This window comes from Acipenser ruthenus, chromosome 3, assembly GCF_902713425.1.
Source record: "Acipenser ruthenus chromosome 3, fAciRut3.2 maternal haplotype, whole genome shotgun sequence".
In the NCBI taxonomy this organism is placed as follows: domain Eukaryota; kingdom Metazoa; phylum Chordata; class Actinopteri; order Acipenseriformes; family Acipenseridae; genus Acipenser; species Acipenser ruthenus.
The window spans coordinates 94,496,676-94,514,118 of NC_081191.1; the positions used below are offsets into that span (position 1 = coordinate 94,496,676).

At 37.9% G+C, this 17,443-nt stretch overlaps 1 protein-coding gene across 5 annotated transcripts in view; it reads left to right on the forward strand.

The window, feature by feature from the left end:
* The window catches only part of LOC117394847 (dipeptidyl aminopeptidase-like protein 6), a 261,273-nt gene that overhangs the window by 177,129 nt on the left and 66,701 nt on the right, over nt 1-17,443 (forward strand). For all 5 annotated transcript variants that reach the window (XM_033993494.3, XM_033993496.3, XM_033993493.3 and 2 more), the window contains exons 2-3: nt 855-969; nt 3,160-3,255. In XM_033993494.3, the coding sequence (XP_033849385.3) occupies nt 855-969; nt 3,160-3,255 (211 nt within the window). The remainder of the gene's footprint in view (nt 1-854; nt 970-3,159; nt 3,256-17,443) is intronic.

Consider the following 17,443-nt stretch of genomic DNA (forward strand, 5'->3'; position numbering starts at 1 on the left):
ACCACATGTTTAAGTATACAAAATGCACTGATGGTAGGATTAACCAGAATGACCTGAATCTGAAATTGAGGGATATCAAGTTTTTATTTCCCGGGACACACCTTTGTTTGTTCCTGCAGCAACCAGTCGTGGTCTTCCATGTCACAGCAGGTGTATGATTTCCCAGTCTATTTTATCAAATCTGTTCACTCTTATTAATGTACAATGTGTGTGGCTTCTACAGTAAATAATGTTATATCTGTAGGTCTGCAAGCAAGATATTTCAGTTTTTTATTTTTCTTAAAAATATTTCCCAACATAAAACCAATGTCCCCTTTACAATAATTGATTTTGAGTTTCAGTGTTTTAAAATAAAATATCAAACAGAACAAAATTTCAATGTACCATTTGTAATTCAGTAATATGAGAGAATTGGTCAGGGGTCTGAATACTTTTGCAAAGCACTGTATATATAATCAAGTTATAAGTGTCCTACGTTATAGTTCTACTTTAGAAAACTTGAACTGTTTCAAACTCACAAACATGTGCTTTGGCTAAACAATGGAAAATGACCTTTACCACAGGAAAAGGAAGTGGAAACAACCTTTTTTTTTTGCTACAGTGTGGCACTGCATAGCCCCAAATAAAGTACAATAAAAACTATAAACAATGAAAATAACAAACGATATGAAGCAAAAGTGTGGCTTAGCCTGCCAAGAGGTAAGAGCATGCATTGTAAAGCCTTGGTTACCATTACACTGCTGTAAGCACTCAGTCACTGTGGCTTTTATTTGCTGCTGATTACTGTTGCCCATGACTGTTTAGTGATTTCTGGCTTGTCCTTGAATAACCTGATTGACATATTTGCCCTACAGGAGCTGGTTGGCAGCAATCCTCCGCAGAGGAACTGGAAAGGAATTGCAATCGCCCTGCTTGTTATTCTGGTCATCTGTTCCCTGATTGTCACCTCTGTCATTCTTCTAACTCCAGGTAGTGTAAGCAGGTGCCATACATTTTAATGTTGCATTTTTTTTTCTTCTTCACACTTGGTTAACACAATAAAAATGACCACATTGTAAGGCTAGATATTCAATATGCAATGTGCCAGAAAATATATACATTTGGACATGTTTGAGGAAATGTAAAGTTGCTTTTATTAATGCACAAATACAACAGCTTCAATGATGGTCAGCGATGTAGGTAACCTTGGGAGTTTTGAAATATTGAATCTGTGCCACAAGTCATTTCAGCAAGTGTTTAAACATAGAAAACATAGTTATTGATATCCTCTGTCACTGTTTAACTTTATAATTGTTGAAATTAGACATTGCATTTGGATTATGTGTTATATCTTTACGATAATTAAAGATTACATGTGCTGAATGACTACAGCGTTGCAGTAGGTGTTTTCAGTGAGCAAACAGGACCTGGATGGAAGCTGATTCAGTTCAGATGGAACAAAGACCTAGATTAGAAGGGCCTGCTTTCTCCATCCCTTATTTTAATCCTGTAATGCCCAAGCATTTTTTAAACGAGAGAAGCTAATTTATTTATGTAACTAGATTCCATTTATTGTACAAAACACTGTGTTCCCCCTGACCGGTAACACATAATGTATTGCATATGAAAAATTCTGGCTTGTGAGGCTGGATTTATAAAATAATACTATAGAGGGGTGGCTAAGCATTGTATCACTTCAGGCTCATGCCTAAGTCTGTAAGTGTAGTAGAGAGATAACATTACTATAAATGAGTTTGCAGGCAAAATGTTATATTTTGGTTTAAGAAGGATTGGAAATCCAAAAGAATTAAACGGGGTGATGAAACCATATTTGTTCACAATTATGCGAATGTTCTTCAAAACGAAATTGAGCCTTGCCGAGGGAGGCTCAGGGTTACAGAAATCTGCCTGCCCTCAGGGGACAGCTTCTCTGCAGAGCCCAGGCAGATGATTTAGGGAGGAGCAGCAGCATTTTTGAGCGGATTGATTTTCCTGATTATTCCATTCGTGACACATGGTAACCACATTGTTGTTGTCAATACCAGTTAAGAAACTGTTCCCTGTTGTTTGTCTTTTATTCTGCATTGTTTTATTTCCTGTGCTGTTTGTCAGGAAATAATATGAAATTAAAGAGCATTGTTTACCTAAGTGGTATGCACAATAAACTAAGGTAAATATAGCCGTGCGCCATCAGCACATGTTGAAATCATGATTTGATTGCATTACATTTTCATAATGTGTTGACATGCATTATTTAGGTAGTGTGGACAGGTATTTCTTTGGTAATAAACTGTTGTATTATAAACAAAATAATTAACAAGATGTCCAGAAAGCCAACCAGCAGAACCGTGAACTCTCACACCTCTCAAACAATGAGAGCACTTACATAAAAGCAAATCGGATAAATCATTCAATAGTAACATTCTTGTATTGTCAAACTAATATCTGACATATTCTTAATTCAAAAATGTGTGTGTGTGTGTTTTTCTTGAATCAAGTACAAAATTGTATAACAAGAAGATAATTGTTGTATATAGAGGTTAACAGCAGCAATATATTTCTTGTTTGAAAATCACAGTTCCCTCGAGATACTGTCATGCAAGACAGTTCCCAAAGGAATGTAAAGCCGAGGGAACACAAAGCCACTTTGTGGCTTGGAACTTGGTTTCATGAGACTTGGTTCCAGGCCACTGCATGGCACATCGGGGGAGACTTGGGATTTGATACAGCAGTTGCCTTAAACTAGGTCTCCCAGTCTCCTGGAACCAGATTTCAAGCAACTGTTCCAGAAAAATTGGATTTGTGTTCCCTCGGCTTTAGAATTACATTTTGATGTATTTAAGCCTTTAAAATTAGTGATGTGTTAATGCTTTTTAAAAAGGAGTGTTTGCTTAGTTTTCCACCAGCATTAGTTGAATCAAAGAATGGCCTCCAGCCAGCTGTAGAAAACACATTTAGTTTTAGATATGAATTGTCTGATATTTGCCTTGCTTATTATATATGTGGGAGAAGTTAGTTTTGTATTGAGTTTGAACTATGAAACATCTTATGAATGTATCTTAATATCTATTATCAGCAGAAAACAACAGTGTTTTATGAATCTTTGTCTTATATGACATTTCATTCAGTGCTTCATTACAAAATACTGTAGGAATTAATATTACTTTGTTTTATTTGCAGGCGAGGATGACAATTTGGCACACAAGGGGAAGGTGGCTTTGAAGGATGTCTTTAGTAGATTCAAGATCCATGACCCAGAAGCCAAGTGGATCACTAGTAAGTCACATGTCTTAATCTGCATAAAAAGTGAAATCCTCATGGGAGTGCAACTGACAATAGCAGTACTGCATTTCACACACATTCACCCATTTTGCTAAATTACAATCAGATTATCATCCCGAAGGTGGCAATCTTTAAATTGGAAGGGGAGTAGATAAGATGGATAATGTTTCAATGCATTTTAAATTAGGTGTAAAACATTTTCCAGATTTTTCTCCAACTATCTTAAGTGGTTATGTAACCGGACAGAGGATGGGCGCAAACCGACACACCACCAGCGAGCGTCTTAACCACAATGCAAATGAGCTGGGCTTGTCTGCATGCGTGGTGTTAGAGCTTTTACCTGTTACGTTATGTTGTTGGGTTCAATAAAGATTCAATGAAATGAAATAGAACTTGTTTTTATTTAGTCAACTTCAGAAACGTGTTTCAGGTCAGCCATGTTCTTACGTCAGCTTCCTGTTCCAGGGACTATCTAACAATTACCACTTCCTTTTATATTAAGGCACAAGGGCTCATCTATAAATGATCACATATCATTACAACCCTCATCTCATCTCACTGACAGGGGACTGGACAGAATCCGTAACAGCAGGATATCACACAACACTGCCCGTCACAGCTACAAAACTAACAGTCATATCTGAATCGTATCTGAATCCGTAACGGCAGCGTGTCACACAACACTGCCTGTCATAGCTACAAAACTAAGTCGTATCTGAAGGAAAGGGGCACTGTATTCATCACTGTATTCATCAGTTCATCAATTGTGCTTGGCTGCAACTGCAGTACCCATTGGCTTTATACAGAGAATACCAGCAACAAAAGATGAGCATATGCACTTTATTTAACAGAGCCTTTGTAACAGTACTTTAAAACCCTCTTATGAAATATAACTTTGACTACTTTGAAAATAATACTAGATTCAGTGATTTAAATGTGTTGTGTGTCCTTAATGAAAGAATTCAAGATAGATATCGTTATTTAGAGTGGCCTTGGACCAGTTGGCATTAAAGGAGAGCAAACCGAGGGTTAGGAATGCTTATTTTTACTTTTCTTGTTATTAGGTTATTTGCTTATTATTATTATTATTATTATTATTATTATTATTATTATTATTATTATTTCTTCACTGGGGTTAGGGGGACAAGTTACCTTTGTACATATATCTCAAGCCAAGGTCTTGAATCAAACAGCAGCATCTCTGCTTTCTATTTGTCAGAGGAGTTTGTAAATTGAGTATTGCTCATCCAGTACACTTGGTCTTTTGATTTTTTTTTTTTTGCCTGACTTTCAACTCTTTGTGTTAAATAAACATCTCATCTATCATTTTGGTGAATGTTTTTGTTTGCTTCACACTTAATAAAAGTCATACTAATTAGCAAAGAAAACAAAACAAGTATCAAAACAATAAGGCAGTTTAGTACTTTTTTATGCCTTAATAAAAAATAATATTTCAGAGAACTAAAACTCATTTGAAATCTGTAATAAATGTTTACAGCTATGAACATAATCACTAGATATATCAGAGGTACAGTGATGTCATCATTTTCTTGTAATATACCATTGACCCTGTTTCTAATTTATAAGAATATCTTCTCATGAATCTTTTGGGTTGGCAAGAGGACTTGTGTGAGTTGGTTTTGGGAGTCTACCATGCACAAGTTGACAGGAATGGGATGAAACCTGGCAATTTGATTGGCTGATATAGGCTTTATGATTATCTAATTGTGTGTACCCTATCAATCACCCAACACTCCACTCAGGAAGCTCAAAGAATGAAATATATAAGTAAATAAATAACAGACACGTACACACAAAATGCAAATTTCCCTTACAGACTCTAGTGTAGCAGTGTGGAGTAGTGGTTAGGGCTCTGGACTCCTGACCGGAGGGTTGTGGGTTCAATCCCCAGTGGGGGACACTGCTGTTGTACCCTTGAGCAAGGTACTTTACCTAGATTGCTCCACTAAAAACCCAACTGTATAAATGGGTAATTGTATGTAAAAATAATGTGATATCTGTATAAAGTGAAATAATGTATAATCTTGTAACAATTGTAAGTCGCCCTGGATAAGGGTGTCTGCTAAGAAATAAATAATAATAATATTAATAGTGTGGAGGTACATTGACTTACACAGGGGAGCACAGTCAGTTTTTTTTACAGCATACGAGTAATTAACCAGTAAATTGGAGCCATAGGGAATATAACTGTTTACTTTTCCTGACAGAAATAAGAATTAGTAATTTCTAAGAGAAAAGTACACTTTTCTTTTTCATAGCACCTTAAAAATATATGACACTTTTGTCAAAGTTAATTTGTTAAGGTGGTGTGCTACAGTTGTTATTATTATTATTATTATTATTATTATTATTATTATTATTATTATTATTATTATTATTATTAGTTTATTTAGCAGACGCCTTTATCCAAGGCAACTTACGAGACTAGTTGCAACTGCTATCAGTTTTCATGCATCTTCTGTCATACACAAAATCAGATACTTCAAAATCCCAACAGTTAGCATACCTGCATTCTTTCATGTGCTTTTCATGTGTTTACCATTAACTTGCACTGTAGATATTCAATTTTTCAATGATAAATTAGGCATTACCATGCTTTGCCAACCCGCTACCCTCACACCTACTACAGCTTCATACTCAGTACACTTATGTATTCTGTGACTGCATGGTCAGGATCGATCAGGGATTTTGTAAAATATATATATATATATATATATATATATATATATATATATATATATATATATATATATATATATATATATATTAATTAACCCTTTCCTGTGCCTCTGGCTTCAGCCTGTATTGTCTTGATTTGGTAAGGTAATTCCTAAACTCTACTGCATTGTATGCAATAAGGCCCAACAGGCCGTCTGTATAAGTCGAATATATGGGCGCTTCAGGGCATTGTGACATTTATAATCCAACCCCCGAGAAGTCCATATATTCAACGTATATGGAGGCCCTGAAAGGTCTTATTGCATTTAAATCCAGGTCAAATAGTGTATTTGAAGAAAAAAAAGCATAAATAATGTTTAGGGCAAACAATTACTCCTTTTTTAATGAAATATCCTTACGTCAATAAAGTAGTCCCATTTATAACTTTGAACTACACACTAAATTAAGCTGAGTAAATTAATTTTATTGGAACATGCAATACATCAGTATTTATGATATTGTGGGCATTGCCATTGAAATGATACACCAGGGGGCGGAGTTGAGACGACACTGAGTTATTTTTTTCCCTGACACTGACAGCGCAGACACTGTTTGAGCAGAACAGATGGAAGGAATAAAAATAAATACAACAACATCTCGGATTTCAGTAGTTTTTTAAAGTATTTGTCTGAGAGGGGTGGATAATGTGCAGAAGTGTCTTTTTGTGTTTTTCTGCAGCGTTTATAAACCGCTAAAAATACATTATTTTAAGTGACAAAGTTGGGGTGACTGAGTATAAAGCCAGTGATTTTTTTTTTGTTTGTTTTGGTATTTATTTATTTTTTTTGCTATTTTCCAGTTCATTTAATTGTTCTTCATCCAAATCGTCATGTCTGCTTACTACTTTGGGATTTTTTGCAGGTAATTGGTCACTCAGTTTCATAATTACAGCTGTACATCTGTAACTGTAAAAGCAAGATGGCTACCGTCTGATACTTTTAAATTCTGTGAGGCAGAGCAGTGATTTAGAATATGTGACAAGGCTCCAACTGTCCGTAACCATCCAATATACTGATCGCTGGAACCTTGCTCGACCAATCACAATGCTTGTTTCACGTTCCATTGCCAGCCCTGGATTATAAAACCCTGGAAATAACCTGTGTGGCTAAGGCTGGGGAAATACAAACATAATAATAATAACGAATGCTCCCACCTGACGCAATAAACCTGGGCAGGGAGGAGAATTTAACCCCATCCCTGCCAATATTTACAAGGGCAGAGCCCTGCTCTGCCACAACCTAATTGTGCCAAATTACAGTAGGGTCTGTTTTAATGATACACTGTGGTGGATATTCAAATGCATAACCCTGATTCACTGTATTGTTTATTTATTACAGTAGGGTCTGTTTTAATGATACACAGTGGTGGATATTCAAATGCATAACCCTGATTCACTGTATTGTTTATTTATTACAGTAGGGTCTATTTTAATGATACACAGTGGTGGATATTCAAATGCATAACCCTGATTCACTGTATTGTTTATTTATTACAGTAGGGTCTGTTTTAATGATACACAGTGGTGGATATTCAAATGCATAACCCTGATTCACTGTATTGTTTATTGTATGTAGTAATTTGAGTAACAGGATCAGTACAGGGGACCAGGTGAGAAACTCCAGCAGGTATATTATAGACCCATCACTGTGTGGATCAGGGCATCAAATGGAAGGTTCTTGACCCAAATCTGAGACCCACAATAAGGCTCCTTTTAATGGGTTTTAAAGACAAAAGGCAAGGAAAGCTGTAGATGTAGGGGGAAGAAAGTGAACATGCCACTGTTGGTTAGCCTGTAAAATCTCAGCGCTGACACTGTATCTACAGTGACAGCTTCTATCATGGCTAAGCAAACCATCAGTGAGTTCTGATTTGTGTCGGCTGTATGAATCATTGCATGCACATTGCTGCTGCAAGCTCCTGTCTAAAACAACTGATACACTCTGATTTATTCAAGGGAACCGTTTTCATTGCATAATAAACAGGTAAGAATGCAGCCCTGCTATGACTTTACAGTGTGTAGTAGGCAGGAGATTGGGTAGGTGTGTTATTTATAACCATTCTGTATAATATGCATGCTGTATGATTTGTGTTATGTTTTTTTTGTTGTTTTGTTTTTTTAATGAAATAGCAAATCTTTTTGACACCAGCTAGTTTTCTTGTAAATAGCTAGCTTGTTTGTGTGTTTATCACTGTACATGTCGTGTAGCCTTAATTTTCTTTATGGGATACAAGTCAGATACTGTAGCTGATGGATGAGTCATGTTTTTAAGATTTGTGTGAATACTTTATGGTATCACTGAACCTACACGTGATGGCTAAAGAAAAAAAAAAAACGTTTTAGTTTATAATGTTTTTTGATATGATAGTATGATATTATGCATGGCTTTTAAGATTCCAAAATTCTACATAATATTCACATTACTGGAAAAGACATTCACTCAGAACATACTTACTGAATATAAAACCCCTCTTACATTGTTTATTATGAATCCTAAATAATAATATCAGCTCTGCAGAGTGGAGGGGCCGGGGGTGGTCCAATGGGCCTTTTTTCCCCTCTAACTATAATCAATTGGACTTGAAATATAATTATTTATTTTAGTCTGTAAATTTGAATAAATGTTTTTCTAAATCTTTGTGAATATACTGTAATTGGATAGAACATTTATTTCTAAACATTCTCTGCTCATTTAGAGCGCTTCTGAAGAAATAGATACCAAGGCTTAAAAGAATCAAGTTTGTTCTTTTGCCCACTTTGCAACAAACAGCATCATGCTGCTTTTAATTTAGTTAGGAATTGCAACATGTCATTATCTCTTCTTTGTAAATGCTTTATTGTGTAAGAAAAAGCATACTAAACTGTTAAATTCATCACTGTCAATATATTATCTTTTTGGGTTCATACAGTTATTCACCGGCAAATTCTCAGTCTCAAGCAAAAGTTCTATATGGCATTCCTCAACCTTTTTCTGAATTCACCTTTTTTTTTTTAGTCATTATGCAATTGTATTGTACTACATACAATAGGAGAATATGCAACTAGAAGATTGCCCTTCTTAATTTGGTTTGGCAGGTGTCATCCAGAGTTTGCAGTGTGATTGCCTTCTACACTGCATGCACTAGAAAGCCATTTAAAGTTATTATTTAGGCTATTGTTCAAACACAGTGGTTTAGTGGTCCCCAAGAAATGGGGTTGGAAAGCACTGCTGTATTAAAGGTACATGCTGTTTGAGTTGGCTCATCTGCTGCACTGATGGATGGCTCTGAACGCTATGTGTTTACTGTATGCAGTCCTGGACCAAGCATCAAACATGCAAAATTACAGCAGCACCAAAACAACTGGTTGGTAATTAAAGGTACTGTGCAAGAAAACTAAAATCCTTAAGCAATCTACCTTAAACTGGTGCAAGAGGCTGTTCTTAAGCCTGGGGCTAAAAGCAGCAACATTTTAACAAATGTAACTACAAGCATTAAAAACCTAATTAACGATTGTGCCTGGGGACACAGCAAATGGCTGCGTTCACGATACGCAGACTTTGCTAAATCTGTCCAAATTCATCGTCTGCGTGAACTCAGCCGGAAAAGACGCCACCAGGTCACGCATCCGCAGGCTTAAAAGACAGCACAGCCGCGCAACGTCTCAAGAGGTACTGCGCTGGAGTAGCCGCAGCGCAAAACAATAGACGAGCGTTGGCTGACAAAGAAGTGTGTAGGAATCCTGCCCGTTATAATACTCATTAATCTGTCTTACATCACAAAACATGCTTTTATATTATCTCTTTATAGCAGGGACTATTTCTACTATACTTTTTCTGATCATGCTGTAAGTTATGAAGCTGGTGGAGCACAAAGCGAACTTTGATTGCATCCACTTCTTCTGCGGTTAGAATTTCTCTCAACACCACCTCCATTTTGGTTCTGCTCAGAACTGTTGTTCATCTACCAAAGCTGTTCACGCCGCTCCGTCTGCACAGACCGTGACGTTACGCGCAGACTCCCGTCTGCAATCTAGCCGGCAAAAATGTGTCGTGAACGCACCCAATGAACTGAAAGGATATTAAAGGGCACATAAGGACCTTTTTATTGTTTTGCATTACATGTGTTGCTACAGCTGTTTACGTAAGGTGTGTGTATTGTTATAATTTTTTTTTTTTTTTACATTTTGACCACTTTTTAAAACTTTTAAATTGCATTCCCTGACCTCTCAGAACTACATTTCCTATCCTCCTGCTCACTGGTAAATCCATCTCAGTTACATATGTGAGCAGGAGGATGATGGGAAATGTAGTTCTGAGAGGTGTAACACAATAAAATAAAAGGTCCATATGTGCCATTTAAATCATACAGTGACGTGCGGCTATGAACAGTAGAGGTCTTGTGATTTCTCCTAGCATGACCCCTATAAACCATGTACCCGCATCCATTCTGGTTAAATCTCTAGCAAGCCTTGAGGTGCATGCATGTAACATTCTGGCTGTGACTGAAAACAGGAGCAATTGCCATTAGTGCTTGTTTTAAATTAGAAGTGCACCCTTTGAAATTAGCAATCCAGAAATGTAGGGCCTTGTTAGCCTTAATGTGTTAAAGGTAGACTGGAAAATGTATTCTTGTCATATCTGTGTGACATTTAAGTTATTTGGTTCCCAGTTCTTATCTCTTTTCTGTTTTTCATCCCCTCACTGAAGCTCTGCAAGGTTCAGGTTAGCTGTTAAAGACCATTTCCAGAAGTCTTCAACTCAGTCTCACACAAGGGCTGTTTGCATTATCAACGTGAGACTAAGGTCAGAGAGTGACATTGATTGAATTCCCTGCAGGCAATTGTGTTGTGATGAGCTGCTTGACTGAATTGCAGCTGTTAAGTATTTGCGTCTGTTGTATTTTGTTCTTAAACTCTATGGAAAAGAGAAATGCCATAATTGTTTTAAATACATGTAGGATTGAATCTCCCAGCTTACATTTCTGCACCCTACGTTATACTTTCACGTTTTAGCCCTGAATTTGTAACAAAGGTCTTTGAAATGGTTCACAGTCAGCTTGTCCTAAAACCAGGTCAGCCTAAACATCTCAGACCTAAGTGAAATCGGACATATGTCCACTCAGATTACTGTACTTATGGTCAGACCATTGATGAAAAATAATCAGAATTTCACTAAACTTTACAAGACAGCCGGCAAATTAAAAGTGAAACACTTGTCCATGTGTTGTATATATATATATATATATATATATTGTGATTGCGATTGTGATTGTGACCGGATTTACCTCTGATTTCACAGTAATCTCAGTTCACTTACGATCGATTTGCTTTGTGTCCGACAGTGCTTGGGTCAAGTTGACTGCTACCCCTTTTGAAATACATCTGTTCTGTATCAACAAGTAAGTGGGTTTGGCTTCCATTGACTTTCGAGGGTGGGCCACAAAGACCCCAAACAGTGAGGGCTGCTTGTTGTGGTTCCTAATTGAGATGATTGCTTTGATAATATAGGGCTAGGAGTTTTCGATTTTCAGTTTGTTTTTTCTTGATATTGGTATGTACAATTTCAATACAGCAACGCGTATGGATTCAAGATGCTTTGTGGAAGGGCCCATACACTGTGTGCATTGTAAGCATTGTGGAATGAGCAAACTCTACATACCTGATACCTATTCAAGGAAACACGCTGGAATGCAGAATACAATGTATAAAACATGGCTTAGTCGCAAGGTTATCTTGCAAAGTTTAAATACAGAATAACCTCAACGTTACACATTTAAATGAGCTGATAAATTCACCCAATTAGGGATGCAGACAGACTACTTTTACCAAGAAGAACGGCAGTGGCTTCATCTACAGGTGCCTCATTTTCAGACAGTGAAAAAAATACATCACAAAAACATGCTGAAGGCCTGCCTGTCAATTTGGTTAATTAAGCAAGTTTGTATTATATTGAGTTACAGCAGCTGGATATGTAATTCAGACAGCAGATGTACCTGCAGTTACAGCATCAAGGATGCATTGTGCATCAGTCTTAACTGTCTGAATTACATATCCAGGGCTTATTTTAAAAAAGCTTATCTGATTTATGTAGGGATTAATGTCAGAATAATGTGACGAATAACCGGCAAGTACCATTTTGACTGATTTCTGTAACCCATTAAAAGCCACGTGCAGTTTTTCGGGTAAATCAGTAAGCGGAAGACAATATATTAATCCAGCTGCAAGCCTGGGGAAACATATGCATGAAATCGTGTTTTTAAACTGGGTGAGATTGTCAGCTCTGAGTGTGACGCTGCATGCTTGCTTTGCCAGATGTCCTGTAGGACAATGCTGGGTTCTGATTATATACATTTTCATTCTCATCAGTCTGTGCTGAGGTGGTTAAGTACATATTATAATTCAAGTTTTCCCAGCATATCATTGTCATTTTTCAGGACTGATTTCTGATTCTTACAAACAGTGCAGGAGTGAAAAAGTGCAAGTGTTTCAGTCAATTCAAGACCTCCTGCTAACAGGTGAAGAGCACTGAGAATGCTCTTGAATTGACTGAAGCGTTTGTACTTTTTCACTCCTGCACTGTTTGTTAGCACTTTTGGCCTGTACTTGTGTATAAAGTAAATGACTATATTTCTGCATGAACTCTGCATTTTAGTGGGATTCTTTTTTGCTGCCATATGTAAATAGTGTTCAGTGTGTGGCTCTAGCGCATGCCTACGATCAATAAACTATTAGTGATGGACGCACCTGCACTACACTACCTGTTGGACGTCATTGTCTAAGTGCAGTAAATTGCTGTTTAGGTCTTTAAAGCAGTCTTTGCCACCATTGTTAGGTGGACTTCACATAAATTCAATTTTGCATAAATTCTGCTGTAACTTACTGCCTACAGTATAGCCGCTTCCCACAGAACTATAGACATGCAAAATGTCTTCTGTCTGTTTTTCTCATTTTGATAGATAAATGATACAATACTCAGAGTTGGGCACGTTACTGAAAAAAACTTATTACTCGTTCCTTGTTTCTGCAGAAAAACTAATATAATGTCCTTACCTTTTACTAATAAAAAAGTAGTGCTTTATATTAATCGTTATATTTCTTGGGGAAAAAATGACAATGTACTGTATATAAAACATTGTGTTACATAAATGACTTAAAGTAATATAATAGATACACACATGTATTTTGTAGATGCGTATTATATATCTGTATCGCATCAAAAGTAGGTTACTGAAGAAGAAGCTGTTTATGTTCCTGTCGGAATCTCTGTTATGACTTTATTAAGATCTCTGTACTCAAGGCAGTTAATCCTGATTGTGCGCATGCAGGCATACGTGCACGCACACACGCACGCAGGCACGCAGGCAATGAGAGCATGCAGGTTTCTATGTGTTCAAAGAAAATAGCAGTTACGTCTTTAAGGGCTGCCTTAACTTGAGTTGTTATTGTTTCTGAAGGTGTATCATGCTGACTGAAAATACAGTACAGAGCAATTCACATTCACGGTTACAACTGAACTGAAATGTACTTTGGCTTAAAATAAATACCGCCAATGTAGGTGTGCAACAGAGAAAAGGTGATAATATGAGCTTGTTTATTTTTTACGAAAAAAATAACTGTAATATTATTACTCCCATCAAAAATCGAATGCTATATTACCTTGTTATTGACAAAGGTAATATTATTACAGTAATGCGTTACTTAAGTAATGAGTTACCCCAGCTCTGACAATACTGTGTCACTCACCGGTGTCCAGATTCTAAAATGTCATCTGTTCCGAAAGGAAAAATCATTGAGATGGTGAAATGAAACTGGTTTAAAATGGTGCCTTGTCTCCAAAGCTGGCAAAGAAGATTATAAATGAGTACAACACATGAGCAGTATCAGGCTATAAAAGAGCTCTGTCAGCCAATCACAAATGCAAAGCCCCACAGTCTGTAGGTGAAATCAATTTAGTGTTTCTTTGATATATATATATATATATGTATGCGCAATAAGGCCCAACAGGGTGTCCGTATACATCGAATATACGGACACCTCGGCGCATTGTGCAACACGAGATGAAGCCGAGGGCCTCCAATACGGCACCCTGCAGGGCAATGGTTAGCAACTGGCGGCCCGCGGGCCAAATCCGGCCGGCTGACCTGTGCTGTCCGGCCCGCAAAAGCCTCCTTGGCAGGGATATTAAAAAATAATAATAATAAAAAAAAATCGCTTGGAATTTTTTTAAAGCTTAATTGTTTTGTTCCTTGCGTTTCATGTTTGCTACAATTGCGACCCCTACACTCAACATCGCAGAATGAAAAAAAAAAAAAACATTGCAAAAGCTTAACTGCGTCATGGCAAATTCAATGAGCAAAATTATATTTTCCGTCTGCGGTCAGCTTTAGAACATCAGGTGTGACAGATGTGATGGCGATACGTAGGCAGTCCTCCAAAGATTCTTGGGTCAGCCTGTTTCGTGCATCGGTTTTGATCGCATTCATTGTGGAAAAAGACGCTTTGCATGTGTACGTGGAGCCAAACATGCAGAGTACAAACAGAGCCAGCTTCTTCATGTTCGCGTAGTTCTCTGCACGTATATAGGCGGTCCAGAAAGATTCCAGATTTGCTGTAGTGAATTCAGTTTTCACCAGTGATGATCCTGGAAATCTACTAGTTCTAATTGCAGAGCTGCTTCGTCAATTGCAGGAAGCACTTGCTTCACATGGGATGAGAAATCGCCATTGGGTTTGACTGAAAACGGATCACGAACAATACCAATTACATCCCTGGGAATGCTGAACTTGTCAAACTGACAAAAGTAATTGGCATCCACCATTGTTTATTCCATATTTAATAGAAATCAGACTTTGCTTTTGATTTTTTATTCAACATAATATTGTAAATAATAAAACAAATGAAAATGGCATGGACAAAAATGATGGGACCGCTAACCTAATATTTTGTTGCACAACCTTTAGAGGCAATCACTGCAATCAAATGTTTTCTGTAGCTCTCAATGAGACTTCTACACCTGTTAACAGGTAGTTTGGCCCACTCTTCCTGAGCAAACTGCTCCAGCTGTATCAGGTTTGATGGGTTCCTTCTCCAGACTGCAAGTTTCAGCTCTTTCCATAGATATTCGATAGGATTCAGATCAGGACTCATAGAAGGCCACTTCAGAATAGTCCAATGTTTTGTTCTTATCCATTCTTGGGTGCTTTTAGCTGTGTGTTTTGGGTCATTATCCTGTTGGAGGACCCATGACCTGCGACTGAGACAGAGCTTTCTGACACTGGGCAGTACGTTTCGCTCCAGAATGCCTCGATAGTCTTGAGATTTCATTGTGCCCTGCACAGATTCAAGGCACCCTGTGCCAGGCGCAGCAAAGCAGCCCCAAAACATAACCGAGCCTCCTCCATGTTTCACTGTAGGTATGGTGTTCTTTTCTTTGAAAGCTTCATTTTTTCGTCTGTGAACATAGAGCTGATGTGACTTGCCAAAAAGCTCCAGTTTTGACTCATCTGTCCAAAGGACATTCTCCCAGAAGGATTGTGGCTTGTCAATATGCATTTTAGCAAATTCCAGTCTGGCTTTTTTATGTTTTTCTTTCAAAAGTGGAGTCCTCCTGGGTCTTCTTCCATGGAGCCCACTTTTGCTCAAAAAGCGACGGATGGTGCGATCAGAAACTGACGCCATTTTAGAATATCTTTGTAGATTTTAGAATATCTACAAAGATATTCTAAAATGGCCTGGACACATTTGTTGGTACCCCTTAGAAAAGATCATAAATAATTGGATTATAGTGATATTTCAAACTAATTAGTTTCTTTAATTAGTATCACACATGTCTCCAATCTTGTAATCAGTCATTCAGCCTATTTAAATGGAGAAAAGTAGTCACTGTGCTGTTTGGTATCATTGTGTGCACCACACTGAACATGGACCAGAGAAAACAAAGGAGAGAGTTGTCTGAGGAGATCAGAAAGAAAATAATAGACAAGCATGGTAAAGGTAAAGGCTACAAGACCATCTCCAAGCAGCTTGATGTTCCTGTGACAACAGTTGCAAATATTATTAAGAAGTTTAAGGTCCATGGAACTGTAGCCAACCTCCCTGGGCGCGGCCGCAAGAGGAAAATCAACCCCAGATTGAACAGAAGGATAGTGCGAATGGTAGAAAAAGAACCAAGGATAGCTGCCAAAGAGATACAAGCTGAACTCCAAGGTGAAGGTACGCCAGTTTCTGATCGCACCATCCGTCGCTTTTTGGGCGAAAGTGGGCTCCATGGAAGAAGACCCAGGAGGACTCCACTTTTGACAGAAAAACATAAAAAAGCCAGACTGGAATTTGCTAAAATGCATATTGACAAGCCACAATCCTTCTGGGAGAATGTCCTTTGGACAGATGAGTCAAAACTGGAACTTTTTGGCAAGTCACATCAGCTCTATGTTCACAGATGAAAAAATGAAGCTTTCAAAGAAAAGAACACCATACCTACAGTGAAACATGGAGGAGGCTCGGTTATGTTTTGGGGCTGCTTTGCTGCGCCTGGCACAGGGTGCCTTGAATCTGTGCAGGGCACAATGAAATCTCAAGACTATCAAGGCATTCTGGAGTGAAACATACTGCCCAGTGTCAGAAAGCTCTGTCTCAGTCGCAGGTCATGGGTCCTCCAACAGGATAATGACCCAAAACACACAGCTAAAAGCACCCAAGAATGGATAAGAACAAAACATTGGACTATTCTGAATTGGCCTTCTATGAGTCCTGATCTAAATCCTATCGAACATCTATGGAAAGAGCTGAAACTTGCAGTCTGGAGAAGGCACCCATCAAACCTGAGACAGCTGGAGCAGTTTGCTCAGGAAGAGTGTGCCAAACTACCTGTTAACAGGTGCAGAAGTCTCATTGAGAGCTACAGAAAACGTTTGATTGCAGTGATTGCCTCTAAAGGTTGTGCAACAAAATATTAAATATGGAATAAACAATGGTGGATGCCAATTACTTTTGTCAGTTTCAAGTTATTTCAGAGAAAATTGTGCATTCTTCATTTTTTGTGAAGGGGTACCAACAAATTTGAGCACGTCTGTATATATAGAGAGAGAGAGAGAGAGAGAGAGAGAGAGAGAGAGAGAGAGAGAGAGAGAGAGAGAGAGAGAGAGAGAGAGAGAGAGAGAGAGAGAGAGAGAGAGAGAGAGAGAGAGAGAGAGAGAGAGAGAGAGAGAGAGAGAGAGAGAGAGAGAGAGAGAGAGAGAGAGATTGAGATTATAACCATGCAGCTTTGACCTCATAACCATGCTGCTTTGAGGCACATTATAGCCATGCAGCTTTGAGGCACATTATAACCATGCAGCTTTTACAACACCACAGCTGAAAATTCACCTGTAAACGGTGTCAGCATCTTAATGTTCTTTAATAGTAGAAATGTAAAATTGTTTGTTTGTTTCTGATAGACTACCGGTAGTTTGCTTTTCCCTCATAGAT